Genomic DNA, 21,878 nt, shown 5'->3' with positions numbered 1-21,878 from the left:
TTTCGCCAAATGAACATGTTTTTTTTGGAAAAATTGACTTATGCAGAAACCAAATGAAAACGATATTCTGCAACGTCATTCGCCAGTCATAATATTAATGTGACATTTTTTAATCATACATTTCACAGTTTGTCGTCGAATATTTTCCAAACAATCGTGTATTTATATTATGTTTTAAATGAAATACAATTCATGTTAGTTTTTTTTATTATTTTAAATTTTCTGGACAATCGTAGATATAACTTAAACAATACTACAGGAAAAAACACATAATGTGATGCTGAAGGATATATCAATTTGAAATGGACTGGGACACACGTTAAGATAAGTCTTGTATATGTTTTCCTTTCCATTTTAAGGCTCCATTTCAGTTTCGTCACTAAACGTTATAAAAAATGCATATTGACCATTATGTACGCATTTATACATTTGAAGCCAATCTTCATTCATGCTTGTCACTTTTTTCGGGGCCTTCTACCATCGACGAGGTATATCATTTATTCGTCCAAAACACTTTATGGAGATCAACAATCGCATTCAGCTTCCATAATGAGTAGACTGTCACTATAAGTTCAAAAAAAGCGAAGCCACATAAAATGTTGATGTTGGTAAAAATACCTACTGATAGTTATAAGGCAAATGCAAAATGTTGGATACGTCATGTACCCTAATGATAATGTAGTTGTACCGCTTTTGAATAATTGACTTGATACCACCAAATGTTGTCTACATGTACCGCTCTGTGAAAAACTGCATGTATCGCTTTTGGACCACTTGACGCTACTAGGTTGCGTGGCGATAATGTTATGATTCTGCATTTGGATAATTGACGCTTCTAGGTAGTATCAGTGTGTATGCACCGCTTTTGGACTAATGTAGTAATACCGCTTTTGGATAGTTGACTTGATACTACGAGATGTTGTCTACATGTACATGTACTGCGTTTGGATAGTTGACGCTACTATGTCTCTTAGTACATGTACTGCTTTTGGATAGTTGACGCTACTAGGTCTCTGTGTACATGTACAACATTTGGATAGTTGACGCTACAAGTACAAGGTATTGTCTCGGTGTTCACCGATTGATAATGTAATGATACCAGTTTTGAAAACTTGACGCTAAAATGTTACACCTCATCACAAGTTCCATAATCAGTATGGTCACAGCAAGTTCTGGACATTTCAAAGTCGTCATTAGTTTTACTATAGATATAATGCGATGTACGAGTTTGAACCGAATTTCTCAGAAAATACTTCCGTCTCATGTACTCTTTGCCTCTTAGACATGTACAGATGGCATGGACAAAAGTTTTACGAAATGTCTTGGACATGAATCCATATATGATTGGGTTCACACAACTGTTCAAGTATGATAAAAGATAGAAAGCAAGTCTCATTGGTTTTAAATAACCATAATGTAAATGGTGCAGCACGTTAAACGCTGTCAGTAAGTTGTTGATTAATATTGGTGCCCAGCAAATAATAAATATAACTATAACAGCTACCAACATCTTTATTACCTGAAATAAGAATGAAGTTTTACGAACTCTGTGAAAGAAAGTTATATGATGATAACCTAAAGAATCTATGACATATCGAAGAAAGATGGTGGAAACGATCTCTATAGTTATAAATCTGATTGTGCAGACATTAAAGCTTTCGTTCGTAATAAGTTACGTATACTTGCAAACCATGATCTGAAATTTGTTTATTTTTGAATTGTGTTCAATAATATTTCAAGCTAATCAATCATAAACATAATGAGTCTACATTACAGGTCCAAGTTAAACGATGAATATCTCGGGATTCCGCGCATGCAGCAGACAAAATCAACACTAGCTAAAAACACGAAACGCAACACTTAGCAATTAGGATTTAACAAGTCTTATAATGATGTCGAAAAATGTAATTAGGAGTAGATCAGGAAATATCTTATAGATAACCTTCGTGTTGTAACGCAAACGTGGTCACATGGGAAAGCCAGAATGTCCCAATGAACCAATTCCAAGTACTTAAGATTCTAATCTTTCTATAAGTATTATATTTACACAGTAACACTTTAACCAATTAAAGGAATTACTGATGCTCTCCATTGACATTGAATAATGTAACAAGAGATCAGATCCTTCAGAAACATTTTATTTTCATAATGCACAATAAAGGTGACATTAAGCAAAATTTTGTCAATGTCAATGTACCATATAACGATTTTCATTGCATTTCCAACAGATAAGTTTCAGATACGGGGAATTTGGAATGAAAATTATTCGGTCAGACATGACATTTTGTACCATTTTGTCCTAAAACACATGGAAAACCAAGAACTATTTGCAGGTGCGCCGAAGCCAACTAGTTATTCAAACCGGTTGGTCAGATTCGTCGCAATCAAGTTGCACGAAACGTTTATGTCAAGAATGTAGCAGAAAATTTGCGTCTAACTTAATGGTGCCTCGCTTGAAATCATTTGCATAACAGTCTGTATAATAGGCTACATACTTGTTTTCTCGTATTTTCATCTTCTGTAGAAACTTTGAGTTTTGTTTGTTTCCGTATTACTGGACTTTTATCAGAAGCTACACGAAATGGACTGGAATTTTGGCCGGTCTGTTGATCGTTTCTATAAAAAATATAGCTTGTTTAAATTAGAACATTTGGCAGAACGGCAACCATCGCCAATATGAAACAGTCAAAAGTGTTTACAACAATCAGAATCCGAAAAACAATGAGCAGATCTTAATTATATGTTATATTAACAAGTTTCATTTAAATCCTTTAATAATTGCGCTCTCTGGAGTTTTAACCAGTTTGGAAGAACAATGGCAATAACTCATATCAAATATTTCCGAATTCTTCTTCATATTTGATAGAGTTCATCCTTTGGCGATAATACACAAATTCACAAGTATTTTTTATCAAAATCGGTCAAGAAATTTGCCTTCTGGAGTGTTTACAAGTAATTGTTGACGACGGACTGACCATATTATGGGAATAATGACACCACTCATCAACACTTAGCATATTAAATCTAAGCTTCTTTCATGATTTCTATTCTTTCTATTCACTGGGCTTTCTAGATATCTTTTAAAAACGATGGTTGGAATGTCAACTAAGGTCTGAATATTTAGTTAAGACTGTTGTCACTTCCATCTTAAATGTTAAATGCTGTTGAACCAGGCGTCAGATTTTTAATATACCAACAACCGACATTCTGCGATTGCTTCTGCCAAATAACATTATATCAAAATATTAATTTAAAAACAAGACAAAGCAGCAAATTTCCTTGTCAAACCAAGATATCTTCGTTGTTGACAGTAAAATAAAGATTATGACATTGACTGACATCGAGCATTTTTTAAGAACAAAAGTGTAGTTACGCGCTAATCATTTTAACGACAGCGTAACAGAAAATGACAAAAAGAAGTCATTTACTGCTAATAGGCAACGTTTCGACTGAATAATCTGCATGCCCTGGTAGACAAGTCGCTTACAATGTGAGTTAAGTTAAAAGAGATCACGTATCAACGCTACCCAGAATGTTTACTTCCTACATATAATATATTCCATTCCACGTACCAACTCACTCAATTGAAAATAGATCACTCACGAATTTCAAATGAAAAAATAAGCTTCATCAGTGTCATCAACACCAGTGTAGGTGGTAAAAGATTTGTTAGTTAAGGTGTAAGCCTGACAGCCGTTCTTTGTGATCAGTTAATTTATCGTAATTTAACAAATTTCTTACAGTTCTAAACAAGTGTACAATTGTCACTAAAGAAATGTTTTTTTGTGTTCATAAGCTATAGTGATCATTACTATCAAGAAACTTTCTCTGATCTGATTTTCAACCAAACATAACCATGAATAAACCAATCTGCACATGTTTCTGCAACTGAAAATGGCCCACGCAGCATGAGATTATGAAATATGCAGTGGTATTTAACTGACTCGCTTCTAATTGTGGGTGGATCTTTGACGTGAAAGTCTGTGGTGAGCGGAACATAATGAATGTTTCCCCCTACGACTTCCGACTTTTTCCCGACTATCGGGATCGATCGAATACTGGGACAGTATGGCTGTCCATATGTTTATCCATATAAAAAACAATTTAAATCGGATTAAATTTGCAATTTAAGTCCTTTTTCGACATTTTGTCGGTGTATAAAATCGTATTGAGAGCTATCATAACCTAGAGACTTTTATCAGGTCCAATATCCAGTATTTGTATGTTATTTGTTTGTTCCTACTAAGTCATAAAAACTATCGTGGTGGGCGATAGATAGATTAAAGCGACAATCACTATGGATTTAGCTGTATAGGGGAAATCAAAGCCATGGACCACTGTTAAGTCTTTAACCTTGCGTGGACTTGTTAATTGCAGCAATAAAAATCCGAGACAGAGGCTTACATTCATATATCAGCAAGTTATACGGATAAACTTTCTAGTCCATCTGCTTAATTGCAGACATTTCGCTGAAACGAGTGATTTAAGAATTACCATTTGGCTTAAAGTAACCGGTCAAGATTGATATCTGTCCATTCAAAGAACGTGCTTAAAATTTGTAATTAATGTACTTTATAAAGATACTTCCTATTTGATACGTTATTTGTGTCTTCTAAAGTCAATACTATGCAATAATTTCTGTTTTCGGGGATTATCGGACCGGGTATTGATATCTATAACATGATATATATGTATAAATAAATATCAGCGAATAAATACTTGTTTAACCAACATTGCAAGTGGCATCGTCTATAAAAACACCATCCCCACAATATCAATCTATTTCGAATTTTGAAATCTTGAAATCTTAAAATCTGGATTGCAATAGCAACCTTTCTTGTATCACAGAAGATTTGTAAATGCAGTGATTTGATTGGATTATATGCTAGCAAATACAGCCAACCATAACCCGCGACAGATAAACTTTAATGATTATTGCTTATTGATTACAGATTTTCTGTCGAGTACTCTGATTATTTGTATTCTCTAACGTTCAATCCAACCAAATCGTCGCATTTACAAACTTCCGTGATACAAGAAAATTGGCTATTGCAGTCAGGGTATATTATGCTTTCATTAAGACACACCTACCTGCCATTTTTCATGACGATCCTTTGATGAGTGACCATCCATAATTCTATGCAGATACTAGAGTAGGCGAATGTCATGATGAAAACTGGAAGCACCAGCATGATACAAAACATGTAGCTTTCATAAACTTTGCTAAATAAACTTTGTTCCCAATCTTTAATACACCAATATCCAGTTCGTATAACACCAACTAATTTATGTACCTGAAAATAAAAATGAAGTTTTACCTGAGATGAATTTTGAATTTAAATTTGAAATAAAATCTTTCACCAGATTAAATAAAATCAAAAACTTTCGTCCCGTTTTTTATAAGCTTATATCTTTAATATAGCCACGTCACATAGGGTCGAAAGGCGGTCTTCTTGACACCGCAAGCCAATCAAATTACTGCCCTCTACTGCGCTCGGATTTTGTCACTAGACCTCCTAAAAACGCCACTGGGACTATGCTACTTTGACCCATGTAATAAAGTGCGTATTTTTATATAATTTTCAGAATGACCGTCTTTTATTGATGCGAGTTGCTTCATACGATAAGAGTTGAAAATAATTACGGCAAACAAAGTCATTTACGAAGTTCAGTGATATTAAGTGATTTCACGTATTCCCTTGTACCGGAAATATATTACTTGACAATCTTCAACAAACGCTTCAAGACATTTCAAACAAATAGCCATGGATTAATTGTGGGGGACAAATTGTCAAGGAGATTTTGTTTTGTTTTGTTTTAGTCCCTTCAAAGTTACACCATTAGGCGCATTAATGACTTGACTAGACAACCATATCAATTGAAAGGTTGAGATAATTAAAACTAAGAGAGCGTTAAGTTGTTCTGTGATTTCGTTTACTTTGACTTAATATAGTAAGTGCCTAAAGTTCAACAACAAGAACAAGTCATTATCATATTTGACTCATAATTACACTGTCTCTGTCTATAAAAATATGGAATCTGGAGCTTAACAACTCAATAACATTCTAAACTAAGAGAGTAAGAAAATTCGTGTGTAACATATCCGAAATATCGAGAAGAACCTTGCCATGGTGCCCAATAGTCATATACTTACTTGTAAAAATGGAATTGGTAAAGCTAATATAAAAGATAATATCCATAATAAAACGATAGCTTTTCTAGCCCTCCCAACTGTACAAACATATTTAGCTTTCAATGGATGCAATATGGCATAATATCTGCAAAATATAAAAATCATTTTTTGGTTAAAACACAATAAGATTAGTTTCCCAACCTTTTAGACTACTCGTTCCCTTAACTTAATTATCATTTTTAATACCCTTGCAGTAGCAGTTCGCCTACCATCAACATTTCCCAGCATTGCTATACTTTTCAAATACAAAAGGACCACTGTGACTACTATCAATTCAAATTACCGGAAATGAAATGGGTAATAGGCCCGTGGCAGCAGGATAGGAGTGGGGGAGGGGCGGGCAAGGCGTTAAAGCATCACTCAACAACTATACACCACACGTCATTGCTCCTCCGGATATATAACTTGCCCTTCGGAACAATCAAGTCTGATTACGGGTTTGATGGGTAAGAGAAATCGATGGTTTTTAAATAATTACACGCGAGCTTGGCGTCAGACGTCGACATGATGAGTGACGTTGTAGCTAAGTGTGTGGCCTAGTAAATTGAAACCTCAGACGGTTGCATCCTGGTTGTCTTAAAGAGTTGATGAATTTAAATGGTATATACTTAAACTGGTGCAAAGGTAATGTAAGACAGTTTAGATTTGACTTTCACAATATAACACTGTTTGTCACACCAGGGCTCCTCTAATCAAAACGTCTCGAGGTAATTTACTGCGATTACGTGACATAATTCTACTGACTGTACTCTTTAAGTCACCATCTTCATTCAGGTCACAATTCCATCACCATCTATTTCCTTTTTATGGGAAGGTCAATGTATTTCTCTGATTACTACTAATCCAATAGATTTCAAAGGTGAAGCCAAGAATAGTCCTCACGCTATGGTTGTTGGACGAATATCATTAAACTTCCGATTGGATTTTCCCGTCCCACGTTTTAAGGCAGTGGTGGTCTCGCCATGAATCGGGACTCAATTTATTATTTTTTCTTCAGAAAATGAAGCTTCTGTGAATCAGAATGTAATACCACTGTATTTCCATACGTAGCTTATATATATTCTAGTCTTACATAGATATGGATACTGGTAACTGACAAGTCAGAGCTCAAAGAATGGCACGTCTTTCAAATATAAAACCTCATGGAGACAACAGTTTGGGGAGGTGTTTTTTTTTTAATTTTCCTTATCAGGATTTGAGATGAATTTTCAGACTTTTAGATGTAATGCACAACAAAACAAGGTTTTGTATAAAGGTTCATTATGGCACAAGACGTCAATTTGATCTAAAAAATGGTCCGATCTGTAACAAAATAACACAATTGCAATCGATCAAGGTTTCGACCGGGGTTGAAAAAGGTTTAACACCCCGAAGTGTGTTGGACGAGACTCGTTTGTTCACAAATATAACAAAAAAGAACAACCAAACAAAAATACAAGAGAATTCCTCTTTGATAAACTTGATTTATCACCTCATTACTCCCAAGTTTTCTTCAAACAAGCACATCAGCAATTTGTGTCTGCTGGTGGAATTAAGCTACAACTGTTTTCAACATTCAAACAATCAAAAAACGCTACTTAAGGTGATTCTGTGATTTTGTAAAATATACCATAGAGAATTGTGCAAATTGAATTCAGAGACAATCTGTTAAAGATGAAAGTGATTTATCATGTAAGCTAAATGTTTAAAGTGATTACTTTCCGTTGAGGATACATTTTTAGAGATCGTAATTGAACATAAAAGATTAGACATTGGAAGAATCAAATGCTTTTGATATTTGTGTTAGTAGTGACAGTCTTATGTAAGATTGATCAAATAAGACACAATAATCCATTTATCTAAGATCTAATTGAAGGCCCGAGCAACACTAAAATTTCTAAATAAGATTACATTTATGGTTTCAAGTGGCTCTGCGGACCGATTTATAGGATATATTCTGAAATATTACAGTCTGAAAGAATAAAAGAATGCAGTAGATTAAAAAATAGTTAAAAATATTCATCAGACATGGATGATAAAAAAACATATGTGGTCAATGGTTATTTCTTGATATTCATTGTTGTTCCAAACGTTCAAGGCCTTTTCCTACTTACGCCGAAACAAAAACGTAACAGAAACGAAAACGAATATTTTCGTTTTCGGTAGACCTTACACACTTGTACCGAATTTGTGCCGGTTTTCCAGGGAGATGGATCTAAAATACCATGGAAACGATGAATGCACACTGTGAAATTTATACCTCTTCTCAATACATATTTCCAAAGTATTTTAGTGTACATTACACCTCCTCTCCAATTATATTATACATCACTTCATTTGTGTCATGGTTCTGTCGGCTTTGTCCCAAAGATTTGATTTTATCACTTGACCTTAGATTGCATCCATTTTTTTTGCTGCAGCACAACAAATCGTGTAACAGTAATGGCGCTACTATCAGCTAAAAATAGCTGCCAAGAAAGGAAAAATTATAAATTGTATTCGTGAACGTTTTCGATTTCGTCTAAGGTTACGGTTTCGTTGTATGTAGGAAAAATTGTGAACATTATAAGCAATCTATTTTTTCGGTGCGGATTTGTTTTCGTTTCGGCGTAAGTGGGAATAGGCCTTTTAAGAGACATGTGCGCCATTTTATTTGACCAATCATACTTTAGTCTCAGAAACGTTTTTTTGAAAGAATGATGCGTTGTTCGTACATTTCTAGTACTTCTGAAGACTATTTACACATATAAGTCTAAAATGAACCCCCAAAAATGACGCATCTGTCCCTTTAACTATATATGGTGAATCTTATAAAAGACAGCTTGGAATATTTTGACCCTTCTATTTCGGTTACTTCACCGCTTCCTAATATGAAAACACCCTTCTTTAACTGAATACTTGTATAAAATCCATATCATCTTAATATCGTGTGTGATAGAAATATCCTTTAACAGCGCCACGTTTCTTTTATGGTTCAGTATGTAAACATACATAGCGTGAGACTTTAATGGTCGTAATATCCATGTTTGTTATTGGCCAGAAATTTAATCAAAAAATTAATCAAGTTTTCTTTGTAAATAAACTCGTTAATTTTATAGATTATTTTTCAAGTAATTTTCAAAATCTTTTGTGTTTATTTAGCGCTCTGATATAAAGAAAGTTTTGTATAGAAAGTTTGAAACCCAAAGAGTGAGTTGTTCAAAACTTGCTGATCTATGATAATTTTGAAGCCTATCGGAGCAGGGTGATTTTGACTAATTCTTTGATCATACAGTCATAGTGATTCAAACAGAATTCACCAAGGAACGTAATTAATAGCTTCCAAAAGCATAACAAACTTACATAATGTTTTTAAATATTTTACAGGTTTAAAAAATAACGGCTCGATTCTTTTAGTTAAAAACTTTTCAGATACGTTTAAGGGTATATTTCTGAAGATTTTGGTTTATAGTTTTCACGAATTTGAGCAAATAATATTTTCCACCTTCAAAAAAGTGTAAAAAATGGAAAAGAAAAAAACTAATATATTAAAAAAAACTCTCAAAAAACCATCATAATACATTAGTCATTAGTCATGAAAATATCAATGAAGACAAAGGTCGACAAATTAAGAAATTTGATTTTTTCACCAATTTTTTTCCACAGTGAATTCTTTCTTTGTCAAAGTTCCCAAGATTTGCATACAGACAGTACTAATTCTGATGAGCGAGTAAAGCCAGACGTAGACCTCAATAAAAGTAGAGGTGTGTAGGATTTCAGTATAATTTTATTATGTCTGGTATTTAATTACACTTAACAAAAGTTCCTGCAATTATTGGAATATTGTTGGGTCATACCAGATTAAATGGTATACAGATAACAACGATTTTACTTTTGTCCAGAGATTTCATCAAAGACGAACAGGTACCAAATAAGGACGCGACGCGACGCGACATAACAGGTGCGCCATTTGAGGGGTTGATTTGAGTCTTGATAATATGTAAATAGTCTTCAGAAATACTTTAAATGTATTGAAAATCGCCTAATTCCGTCTCTGAGACTAAAGTATGATTGGTCAAAAAGAATGCAGCAGCGTCCCTTTAATCAAAAAGAAATGAAGGTGTTGCAAATTGTGTATTTTCAAATTAAATTGCGTAAAATTATTATGTAATCGGTGGTTATTTGTGAATCCGGTTGTGCTATCAATGGCTATGAGTGAATTCGGTTGTGTTATCAATGTTTATTGGTGAATTCGGTTGTGCTATCAATGGTTATGATTGAATTAGGTTGTGCTTTCAATGGTTATGAGTGAATTCGGTTGTGTTATCATGGAGATATGATTATGGTATTCATGATAGACGTCAGTTATATATCAGATTATTTTGGTGTCATACGTCTTATTGATCCAGATCCAACTACCAACTAACGCTATTGCAAACAATTACCTAGTCTGCGATATCAGATTCTTCTGGTGGTGAACATTAATTTGTCATCTTCCAACCAACCACGCAATACGCCCAAAGGTACATATATATGGCAACCGTAGCAATGGAAAGAAAAAAAACAGACACAAAAAAATCAAGCAAGAAAAAAACTTTGTCACAGTGAAACACGGACATGTAAGAGATGAAATGCTTACTATCAGCTGGAAGAACAATATATAATCAGGCGATCATATCCTTTCAAGCGGAATGCAGACATGAAACGTTATCATTATCAATACCAAAGAGTCGCTGCATGTAAAGTTCAATATGGATGAAGTCAATCAAGCTAGTAATTTTATTAATTTAGAACAATGAATTTTGTCTAGACTGTCCTTTTATATGATCTAATGATCAAATACTCTATTATACCCATCAATTGTAACTAGAGGTGGTGAATACCAGATTGTTTTGTTGAGGACATCAGATTATTCGCTTAGTGAGGACATTATATCGGTCGATTGAAGAGGACATTTGGCCAGTCGGGTTGCTGCTTTAAATTGACAATATAAATCCATACAAGCAAAACAAATATGGATATGTGCTGTGATAAACTCATCTTCACAATGTCAAGCTATTACTAACTACGTCTTATACCCTTCCACGTATCACGCAATGCAGCGATTTGATTAAATTGCACGCTAACGAATACGTCTAATCGAAGCCTTTAAAGACCGTAAATATTGTGGCTTATGGTTTACAGACTTTCTGTCGAGGGCTCTGATTGGCTGACAATCCAAATTGCTGTATTCACAAACTTTCGTGAAACAAACAAGAGCCTAACGAAGTCAAGGTATTAGACACAGTTTGTAGTAGCGTTGTAGTTTACTTTGTTCAGATATGATCAGCTGAGAGAATTCTTATTGCTCTTACCCGACATATACTACAAATGGACAGAAAAAGTAACCTTGATGTGCAACTGACGTCACTTCCGTTGTTATTGAACTAATGTTCAATCAGGGTGGTTCATTATGTGGCTTAATTGTAGAATGCATGGCGTTTGCAGTAGATTTAGATAATACTTATTAATTCAGTAACACCGTGACCAAGATGCTTTCATACGGCCCTCTGAAACAATCGATGTTACTTCTCTTTGTGTCCGACCATTGTATTATGTTTCAATTTTACAATTTCAAATATTTCTAAACTGAAGATAGAAATAGCCATGCAAATAAATCTATTTTTCTCTTTCTATGTACCAGTCTCTAGTTTTTAATTTAAACATGTTCCCATTTTCTTATTAAATGTATTGAAACTTGAGATAGATGTCCGTAAGACGGCAATTCACAACGTGAATATATTTGAAATTCTATATCAAGACGACTTACAATAACGGCACTTGTCCTAGATATGTATCGATGAGAAAGTCAATTATGTCACATCAAAATAATATCTGATCATGAGGATTATCATGTCCATTTAAAGAATACTATACCTCTTACAATGAACTTAACAATTTAAAAGTCTCGAACTTGGAAAACAAGTGTATATATTCATCAGTTGGACTTACGATGTACCATGACTAAAGAAGAGAATCTCATTATAAGATGGTATATCCATTCTAAGCATGTTACAAAATTACTTTATTTAATGAATTATTACTTAGTTTAATGGATTTATTAGATTGTAAAGGGATGCTTTTGTATAGTTACATCATCAGATAAGTCCACTGATCAACAGTCAATTTAAATTATGTGGTCATCCTAAGAGGTAATATACCTTTAAGCAACAGTGCACGACTTCTATCTAGTATAACGATAGATGTGATAAAAGTCACACACCGCTACTGAAGGTACATTGAAGATCATGTTTTCTCAATCTGATATTTAAAACGTTATTCAGTGAATACAGCCAATCAGAGATCTCGATTCCATGCGTAGTTATTTTTTACGACCGAGGGCTCAGATTGGCAGTTTTAGCGTACAATCCAATCAAATTGCTGCATTCACAATTTTTCGTAAAACAAAATCGCGTGCCATTGAAGTCATGGTGTAAGATGAAGACGCAATACTTAGACCATTGTGAAGATGCCATCCCGCCAGCTGATGCGTTTCTGAAAATAAACATTTTGGATTACTAATAATTTTTGTCTACCTTCAAACACATGTATACTTTTTCCAAATTGACTTAAAAGAGCTTGGCATTGTTTTGCCCACCGTCTCCCAAATAATAACGGTCTAGAAGCTTAAAACACTGTCACTTTGTTTTGAATTGAAGACCAAAGATTAACTTTCTTTGGCACAATTTTCCTCACAGTTGATATTGACCTTCTATACGAGTCCCTCCCCCAAGAGAAAAAGAGAACGTAAAATTCCGTGCTCGTTCAACTATCAGGTTATTCTACTTTAGGAATTAGATAATACGACCTAAATCAGCAACCGTAGTGAATTTATCGCCTGATTGATATCTTAATGTAGTGTCCAAAGAGATCGTAAATTATATTCTTACCATGTCAAGGTTATGGTGGAAATATGATAACAAAAGAAACGTAAGCGCCGACGCTTTCAAATTCATTCGAATTCAAATTACTTTTTTGAGACAATTAGAAATATCAAAATGCTCTACAGGAAATGGGAACGAAGTTATTAGAAGCTATAAGTATACTCCAAAATCCTCTTTACAATCCATTTAACAGCTGCATCCCATAAAAAGCACTCAAAAGACTCAAAAACTGATTGAACAGAATTACATAATAAAATACAGATCTAGATGTGATGTTAGGGCGAACGGACGACACAACTTGTTTTCAAAATTCATGGTCCCGTCACACCGTAAAGACAATGTTACTGCGTGTTACTGCGACGGAAATTTGGCTCAGAGCGTGTTAAGGTTGCCATTAGCGTGATATAAGCGTGTAGGAAACACCAGACATCGTGCAATTGTCACCATTGTCGCTACTACTTGCCGAGTCACGGCGTTTATTTTGGACATGCTCAAAACAAACTCCAAGATTAAGAACACCATGGGACCGAGAAGGTCGACAGACAAGCGTTGTAACATCTCCTTGACGGGGTTATTACAGAGATTATTTTGAACCGCAATCCAATGTTTTGTTTTAATAAAAGTTATGTTTATGATATAAGTATAATTGTGGCTTAGCGTTGACTTATATTGTACAGCTTGCAATTTAATATATTTCAGGGTGGCGTTGGAAATATAGGCCGATTACAGTTTTTGGCTCATGAAAGAAAAATTTCTCTCGAGTAGTCCAAAGTACTTCTCCAAGGTACTATACACCAGTAATCACTCGCCGTTCGTTCAAAACAATTCAAAGTCCACCGTCCTTTTTTCTAGCTATGAATTACACAGATGAGCATGTAACCATAGACCTATGACAAGTAAGGAAACAGGTGTTAGAAATCTATGTTAGATCTATAATTATATAGACTAATTAGCCGACCAGTCAGCTATTATTCCTGATCAAAGAACTAACAACAACGACACCATAAATTATTGACAATTATTTATACGACTACGTAAAAGATCAAACACCGTATATCAGCGTAAAGCGTTTATCTGAATTCAAAACACGGGTTCAACGGCACATGTAAATCGGTAGCAACAACAATATCGAGCCATGTGCTATACCTCAGTCGCCTCCTGACGAAATATCTTAAAAAGCGAACTCGTTGATACATCTAAACGAAAAATCAAAATCTACATAAAGCAATTGTTTTTTTTTCACATTCTTAAATATTTTTTTTTGTCACTGTCAAGGCCAATAACTCGACGAAAAGAAGGGACTTCAAAAGAAATTCTCATCATGTCAATCAAAAATGTTGTCAAATTTGTGTTCACGAACTTTGGAAACTGGTGGACCAGTTGAAGGTGGCACGAACGTAAAATGGCGATAGCAATATTCTTCCACACAACATTACAAAAGAAAATTGGATAAAGTCCCTCTTCTAAATTTGTTTCTAACTTTCAAAATATATACAAATAATCTTATACGCTTACCTTTCAAGGCTCATTACTGTAAGGGTTAGAACAGAGCAGATAGCTGAAACGTTCTGTAGATATACCACGGCTTTACATAAAAATTCACCAAACATCCAAGTAAAACTAAAGAAGGCGGCAAACTGAAAAACAGAAAGGAATCATTATTGAAATTTTTGTCCAAATAATCGCGTAAATGTTAGCTTTTCTCTAAATATTCTTGACGAGATATTATGGCCTAAATCCACTGTAAACAGTCTACAGGAAGTCAATAAGAAGTGTATTCAAAAATGCATTAGAGTGTATTCATGACCAGTTAGCGCAATATTAAGAACTTATTATAATTACGTATTTTCAGTAAGACTTTAGTCTAATTTGACTGAAGAGTCGAATAATTCAAACGTATCTGTCATTAACTTTTTCATACAAGTAAGAATTATTGACTCACTATAGTACTTGAAAGTTTGTCTTAAAGTTTTTTTTGTCACATGAAGTAATTCGTACTTATCCCTTCCAGTCTATGTCGATGATGAGAAACAAGCATTTAATCATACCAAAGGATCTACGAGGGTTGGCTAAAAAGGTCTAAGGTAAGATATCTCAATCGGATTGAACAAACTTATAACATTCATTTATTTAATGAATTATAGACATTATTATCTTTGTAATTTTGTGAACCTACCAATATGAAAGATGGTTACCAAAGCTTATTGACAATGGATCAAAAAGTGTCAGTTTCCTCGCGTCATGTGACAATACAATCTAGACTATCAGACTACCATCTGTTTCCCAAAATTAAAAGGAATTAGCATGTCGCTATGATGAAGTCATATCCTGTGAATGATTTTTAAGGGTGGCTTGATCTGCATGATTCAGACCCCACAGCACCGCTGGAATAAGTGCGTACACACGGAAGGGACTATGTTTTAGAATAATTAATGAAAATCATCATCCTGGATTACTTAGATTAAAATAAGACTTAGAACTTTTCAGCCAACCTTAGTATCTTGAATCGTGATTGAATTCCAGAGCTTCAGGTTAGCAGTAAGAGATAAAGAAGATTGGTTTACGTTAAATGGACATATGTGCTATAAAATTCCAGTATAATGTTATTTGAATAACATTGCATGTCTATATCAATTATTGTATCACTTTAACCATACAGCTTTGTTTCAAATGTTATGTCTTTTTTAATTCCCCATTTTTAGCATGTCATTGCTAATAGCCCCATTTAGACAAAAAACAACGTCATGCCTCATTGGCCTTATCAATTCGTCTAGCGGATTTCTTCCATTTTATATCTGAACAATTGTATATTCTTTTGGAAATTATACAATATAAAATGGTGGTAAATTGTATATTTTCTTGTAAATAATATAAACATGGTGGTAGATTGTATATTCTTTTGGAAATTATACATATGAAAATGTTGGAAAATTGTATATTCCTTGTAAATAACATAAACATGGTGGTAGATTGTATATTCTTTTGGAAATTATACATATGAAAATGTTGGAAAATTGTATACTCTCTTGTAAATAATATAAACATGGTGGTAGATTGTATATTCCTTTGGAAATTATACAATATAAAAATGTTGGAAAATTATAAATTCTCTTGAAAATGATATATAAAATGGTGGTAGATTGTATATTCTTTTGGAAATTATACAATATAAAATGGTGGTAAATTGTATATTTTCTTGTAAATAATATAAACATGGTGGTAGATTGTATATTCTTTTGGAAATTATACATATGAAAATGTTGGAAAAGTGTATATTTCTTGTAAATAACATAAACATAGTGGTAGCTTGTATATTATTTTGGAAATTATACATATGAAAATGTTGGAAAATTGTATACTCTCTTGTAAATAATATAAACATGGTGGTAGATTGTATATTCCTTTGGAAATTATACAATATAAAAATGTTGGAAAATTGTAAATTCTCTTGTAAATAATATAAAAATGGTGGTAGATTGTTTATTGTATTTTTTCTTGTAAAGAATCAAAATGTTAGAAAATTGTTTATAGTTTTGTAAATAATTTTTTGTTAGTGGCAAATGGTATAGTTCATGGTAAAGAATACGATATGAGAATGCTGAAAATCGAATATTCTATTGTAAAAATACAAAATGGTAGAAAAATTGTATGTTCCAATGGAAATATTCGGTACTGATCGTAAATTGTTTATTATCTTGTAAATAATTATAAATTGGTGGAAAGTGGTATTTTTTTATGGTAAAATAAACGATATCAAAATTCACGAAGTGGGAATTTCATATTTTCGTGCCGGAATATGAGCCTCATGTAATAAACTGGTTACTTTCGTAATGATAATAACCATTCTGCCTTCTAATCAGATTGATATGGGTTCTTCAATAGACATAGACGATAATTAATAAGAATGCTTGTCATTTTCACTCGATCAAGTAACAAGTCTTTCATTAGATAATTACTTGAAATGACCTAAGTTGGGATGGATTAAAGGGACTGATGCGTCAATTTGAGGGATTGATTTAAGTCTTGAATATATGTAAATAGTCTTCAGAAGAACTAGAAATGTACAAAAAAGCGCATAATTCCTATAAAAATATCTCAAACTAGGAATAATACTTACTTTTTCTTTTCTATATATATATATTTCTAGTTCTATAGAAATATATCACAGAGTATCACAGAGTATCTTAAAATGACCAGTAGTCATTTTAACATTCAAACGCGGATTATTCAGGATACACATGGATTTGAAGGCTCGGCATAAAGATGCTCATTAGAAGTTTCCCAATGAAAACTATTCTGAAGGAAATCTATCTTTAGGTATGCACAGCAAAGATTTCCATTCGCAGCGAGAATCAGATTTGAAATCTCGAAAAAACGAGATCTGGCTACAAGTAGGGATAGCTCGGAAAGCTGCTATCGTGTTCGTATTCTACATCTGACGGTGCTGGTAATCTTCGCTAACTCAATAAGGTGATGATAACTGGTCCGGAGAAGTCGAACTTCTGTTCCTTTTATATCTCGTTTATAAAGATAAATAAATAAACTAATCAAATGTATATTCTGGCTTTCTTATCAACTTGTCACGAAAGAGTTTCACAATTCAATATAGAAAAAAGTAACCAAACCAAACTAAACGTCATGCAAGAGTTCTTTAAACAAAGGACTGAATAAATAATACATTTATGTCTGGTTTTCGATGCCTTTAATTTGATTAAGTTTAAATTCTGACCAAATTCAGCCCTCTAATGCAATTATAGATAGTGTTTCAGACGGTATTAAACAACTAGAATTAAAATTACAAGTATTCTTACGGCGTTTTACGATACATAATCTAGACTTGGTGAGAGCACTCCTCCAGGCTCTCCAGTTATCACCAATCTACTGAAAACATAGCCATCTCTGAGGCTGGAGATTTTTCTGTCATCTCCTCTATGGTCATCTTTAAAACCTCAAAAATTTCAAAATGATCTTTTACGTTTCCTCTTTTTCTTCTATATATCAAATTTCGATAGATACAGAAGAGTAGGACGCAAAACATATTCATTTAATTTCATTTCAAATTTCGATATCTGTCCACTGCACGTATTTCAAGAGGATAATATTATGCCAGTGCGCATTATTTTATATTTCTACAAAAGTCAACCGATGACCGAAGTATATCAATACTATTTTGTATTATACGGTATATGTTTTTTTTTATATACAATTTACCATCAAAGAACATCAAACAAAAGTGCTTTTGATATTCTGTAATTTTAATAATGAGTTCCAATAAAAATGACACATTATTTGTGGTCTAAAGAGCTATAAAGTTCAGGAATGTTCTGTAATCTTTTAGAACCCATCCCAAAAGGTTTATAACTCTAGTGCGTTCATTTCAGACTAATGAAAATCAGGCTCGTAGCCTGACCTGATTATACGGAGGGGCAAGTTATATATCCAGAGGGGCAATGATGTATGGCGTTTAGCTGCAGTAATGGAATTGGTCGGTTGTCAGAATATTTACAGGTGGGGGGGGGGGAGGGGAATTGCTCCCCCCTCCCTTGACCGATGAGTTACTCTGAATCACCAGTCCCTTGCCAGTCACCCTTTCCTTCCTTACCCCCCTATAGCTACGAGTCTGATGAAAATTATAATCAAATGTAGTTCATGGAACAATAATTTTACTCCCTCTATCGACAAGAAATGACAAAAATAAAATCATGAATGATTTTCCATTGTTTAACAAAAATTTCTAAATCTGTGTAACAGACATGAAAGGATTTGTACACAATTCGCGTTCTTTTGAATTGAAGATGATTATTTAAAATTGATGACCAGACGGCAAGTAAACACCGAGTTTCAAAAACAGAATACAAACTCGGTAAAAAACAATTTCCTTAAGCATGTTTAAGAAGAATACATTAGCAGAATGTAGTAAAATTTCATTCGAGTTTCGTAACAGTAAAGGGGCAGTAAAATACATTCTTACACCAAAAATAAACCAAGTACTAACGATTCAAACTGCAAAACCAAGCCCCAAAACCAAAAAAAAAAAAAACATATTGGCAAAACATTGGTAGCAGCTAATGAATTTTTCACATGAGGAAGTATATCATCCATAAAAGTATTTCATAATGAAAAATGGTATCAGATACCAATGTTTTGCCAATATGTTTTTTTTTTCTAGACGAGTGAGCATACCCCGCCTTGAACCACAGGATATATTTTCACAACATTTAGTCGATCTAAGAGCAATAGCTCATTGCTCCAGCTTACTATTGAATAGAATCTGATGGATGCCCAGTCCGAATCTGCGACCATCGAGTTGGCCGTTGTTACTAGTAGATGGTAAATTGAGCGCTTCGCTCATCGCTCATGTCTACTATAACAGGTCTGATGAGTTTCTCTGAATCACCAGTCATCCTAGAGCCTACCTTTAATCTGTACCATCATCATCTGTTTTTACAAAAGTGTCCTAGTTATTATTTGTGGGGCTATGAAGCACAGTCGGTTAGACCTTTAGGTCGATCGTAGGTCGTGGGTTCTAAACTCGATGACTTTGAATAAGTTCAGTCAACCAAGACCTTTACAATGTGTACGGATAATACGGGAAAGATCACTGCCAAGAGGTCTGACCAAGGACCAGCTGGTCGAAATGATCCTTATGAACGTAATTTGTTATCCTTAAAGTTTTTTCTTTTTCTTGTCTTTCTTATATAGCCTACCCTTTGTTTCAGTTAATTGCCGTGAAACGAATCCTTTGTTTTCGTTTGTTTCTCATTATGATTTGAACTGATGAAGATAGACAGCGACCAACTATATTTAATCTTTTCTTAATTAACACATGTTATGAATCGTTGTTGTTTATCCGATCTTTTAAACATTCTTTTTAACTTGGAAGTTAGAAAATGACCTTGACTATTATTGTGACTAGTACTATACTAGCCTTGCCAGCGGTATTAATTCTCGTCGGAGAATCTGAAGAATGTTAAATTGCTCGAATGTAGTAAATGGGATAAAATGGGGTCTTATATTTCAGTTTGGGGTACTACAGCCAAACTCATCATGTGTGCAGCAAAGACAATAATGCTCCCAAAACCGGCATTAGCTTGCTCCTGTTCTATTTTCAACTGCCGGGAAATCTTAAACATGCACAGCTTCTAGCCACCGTTGTCGGTTTATTGTACAAATGTTTGAGGCTCTTGTTATCGAAGTTCTTCCGACCTGTTTCACTGACAAGGGGAGTTTGAAAACCAGAAGGTATCAAACAAGGGTTGAACCCCAGATAGTTAGGTCACCTTACGTGTCTCATACGCCAAGCTCCAGATCTCACTCAGAGTAATAAGTAAACAAGTGAATGGTCAAAATCCTTAACAGTTTTAAAAAGGAAAAGAGTATAGGGACCAATGATGCTATAAAATTCTCATATTTTCACAATGGAATCTTCAATAATCTAATAAGGTACATAAATGTAGAATGCTGAACAAAAATACGAGGGCAATTTATGCCAAATCTTTTACAATGAAAATGTACTTACCTTCACTGGAACGCAGATTAGAACTAAGAGTAGGTCCGCACTGGCTAAACTGACGAGGAATGTGTTAGTTATATTTCTCATTCGGCGATATCTAGCAATGGAGAAAATAACCAATGCATTTCCCACTATGCCTACCAGCAATGTTATGCAGTACACGATAGCTCCTGGCACAAGTTCCTCTAAAGGTATGGCATAAACAGACTCTTCATAATCATAGTAATAGTAATCATAACCCGTCTGGTTCGTCGAGTTAAACGATCCATTACACTGTTCACAAACTTCATTCAACGAAGTGTTAACATCAAATAGGTTCGATTCCATTTGGTATGATATTGCAGTTTCCGAACACTATTTCTCCCCTAATAAAGGGTGGTCTACCGTTGTACCGTTGTCCGTCTGAGTCATAGGTAGGTAATTAAAAACGTCTATGGCGTCAATAAAGCATTGTTTACTTTGGAAAATCCAGGAAACAAGTCACAAAATTGCGTTTGTTATTAGAAAAAAAGCACCAATTCCGGATCATACCGATGGCATAAAATGACAGATGACAAATCGGGTTTCCGTAGAATTTTCAATTATAGTTAAAAACAGAAAATGTTAAAGCACAAATCAATTCCATGAAAAAAAAAAAAAAACCATCAAGGAAAAGAATCTTGAAATTCGTCAAAAATCGCTGATTTTTTAAAGAATAAAGTTTGATTCACTCAATAAGTAGTAACAACCATGTAAACGTCAGTCTAATACTGGCTGTTCGATAAGTCAAGTTCATCAATGTGAAGTGCGAGATTCTCGATCTTCCCAGTTTGTTCACGTATTTCCCTTTATAACCGTCAACATCTACAGTGATGTTGCCTAAGACCGATTCCTCTGAAAAGATAAGCTTCTGATTTGTCACACTCGCCACTGCAAGCGTTATATATTAGATTCTAGATATCACACTTTTAAGTGTTCACGACACAAAAGCCAAGGAAACAAGGCGACGGCGAAATATGTCTTCACGACACGATGATACTGAAGTCCGGGTCGGTTAAATTTTCTTCGCTATATTTTGATTTCATCGAATGCTACTCAGAAATATACAGTACTGTTATTAAAAAACAAACAAATGCGACTTTGAGCTCGTCAAATCTCCTTCACCTAAGCGTAACAAGATACTGTCTTATGCCCTTCGTCGAAAATTCACTTTATCAAATTAGAAGTTTGGTTCCAGTTGACATAATTATGTAACTAAGCATTCTATCAATATTTCACTATTCCATTATGATAATGCCGCCTACAATGTTGT

The 21,878-nt window shown here is 34.1% G+C and overlaps 1 protein-coding gene across 1 annotated transcript; it reads right to left on the bottom strand.

Moving 5' to 3' along the window:
- Positions 1-1,126: 1,126 nt before the first annotated feature.
- On the bottom strand, positions 1,127-20,914 carry LOTGIDRAFT_171228 (hypothetical protein; the record flags this gene model as incomplete). Its single annotated transcript, XM_009047424.1, has 6 exons — positions 1,127-1,519; positions 2,496-2,616; positions 5,092-5,294; positions 6,155-6,278; positions 14,590-14,711; positions 20,594-20,914. 6 exons carry the CDS (start codon positions 20,912-20,914, stop codon positions 1,127-1,129), a joined length of 1,284 nt encoding a protein of 427 aa, XP_009045672.1.
- Between the last annotated feature and the right edge of the window lie 964 nt (positions 20,915-21,878).

Source organism: Lottia gigantea (genome assembly GCF_000327385.1).
Source record: "Lottia gigantea unplaced genomic scaffold LOTGIsca_112, whole genome shotgun sequence".
In the NCBI taxonomy this organism is placed as follows: domain Eukaryota; kingdom Metazoa; phylum Mollusca; class Gastropoda; family Lottiidae; genus Lottia; species Lottia gigantea.
This window is presented reverse-complemented; position numbering and strand designations above follow the sequence as displayed.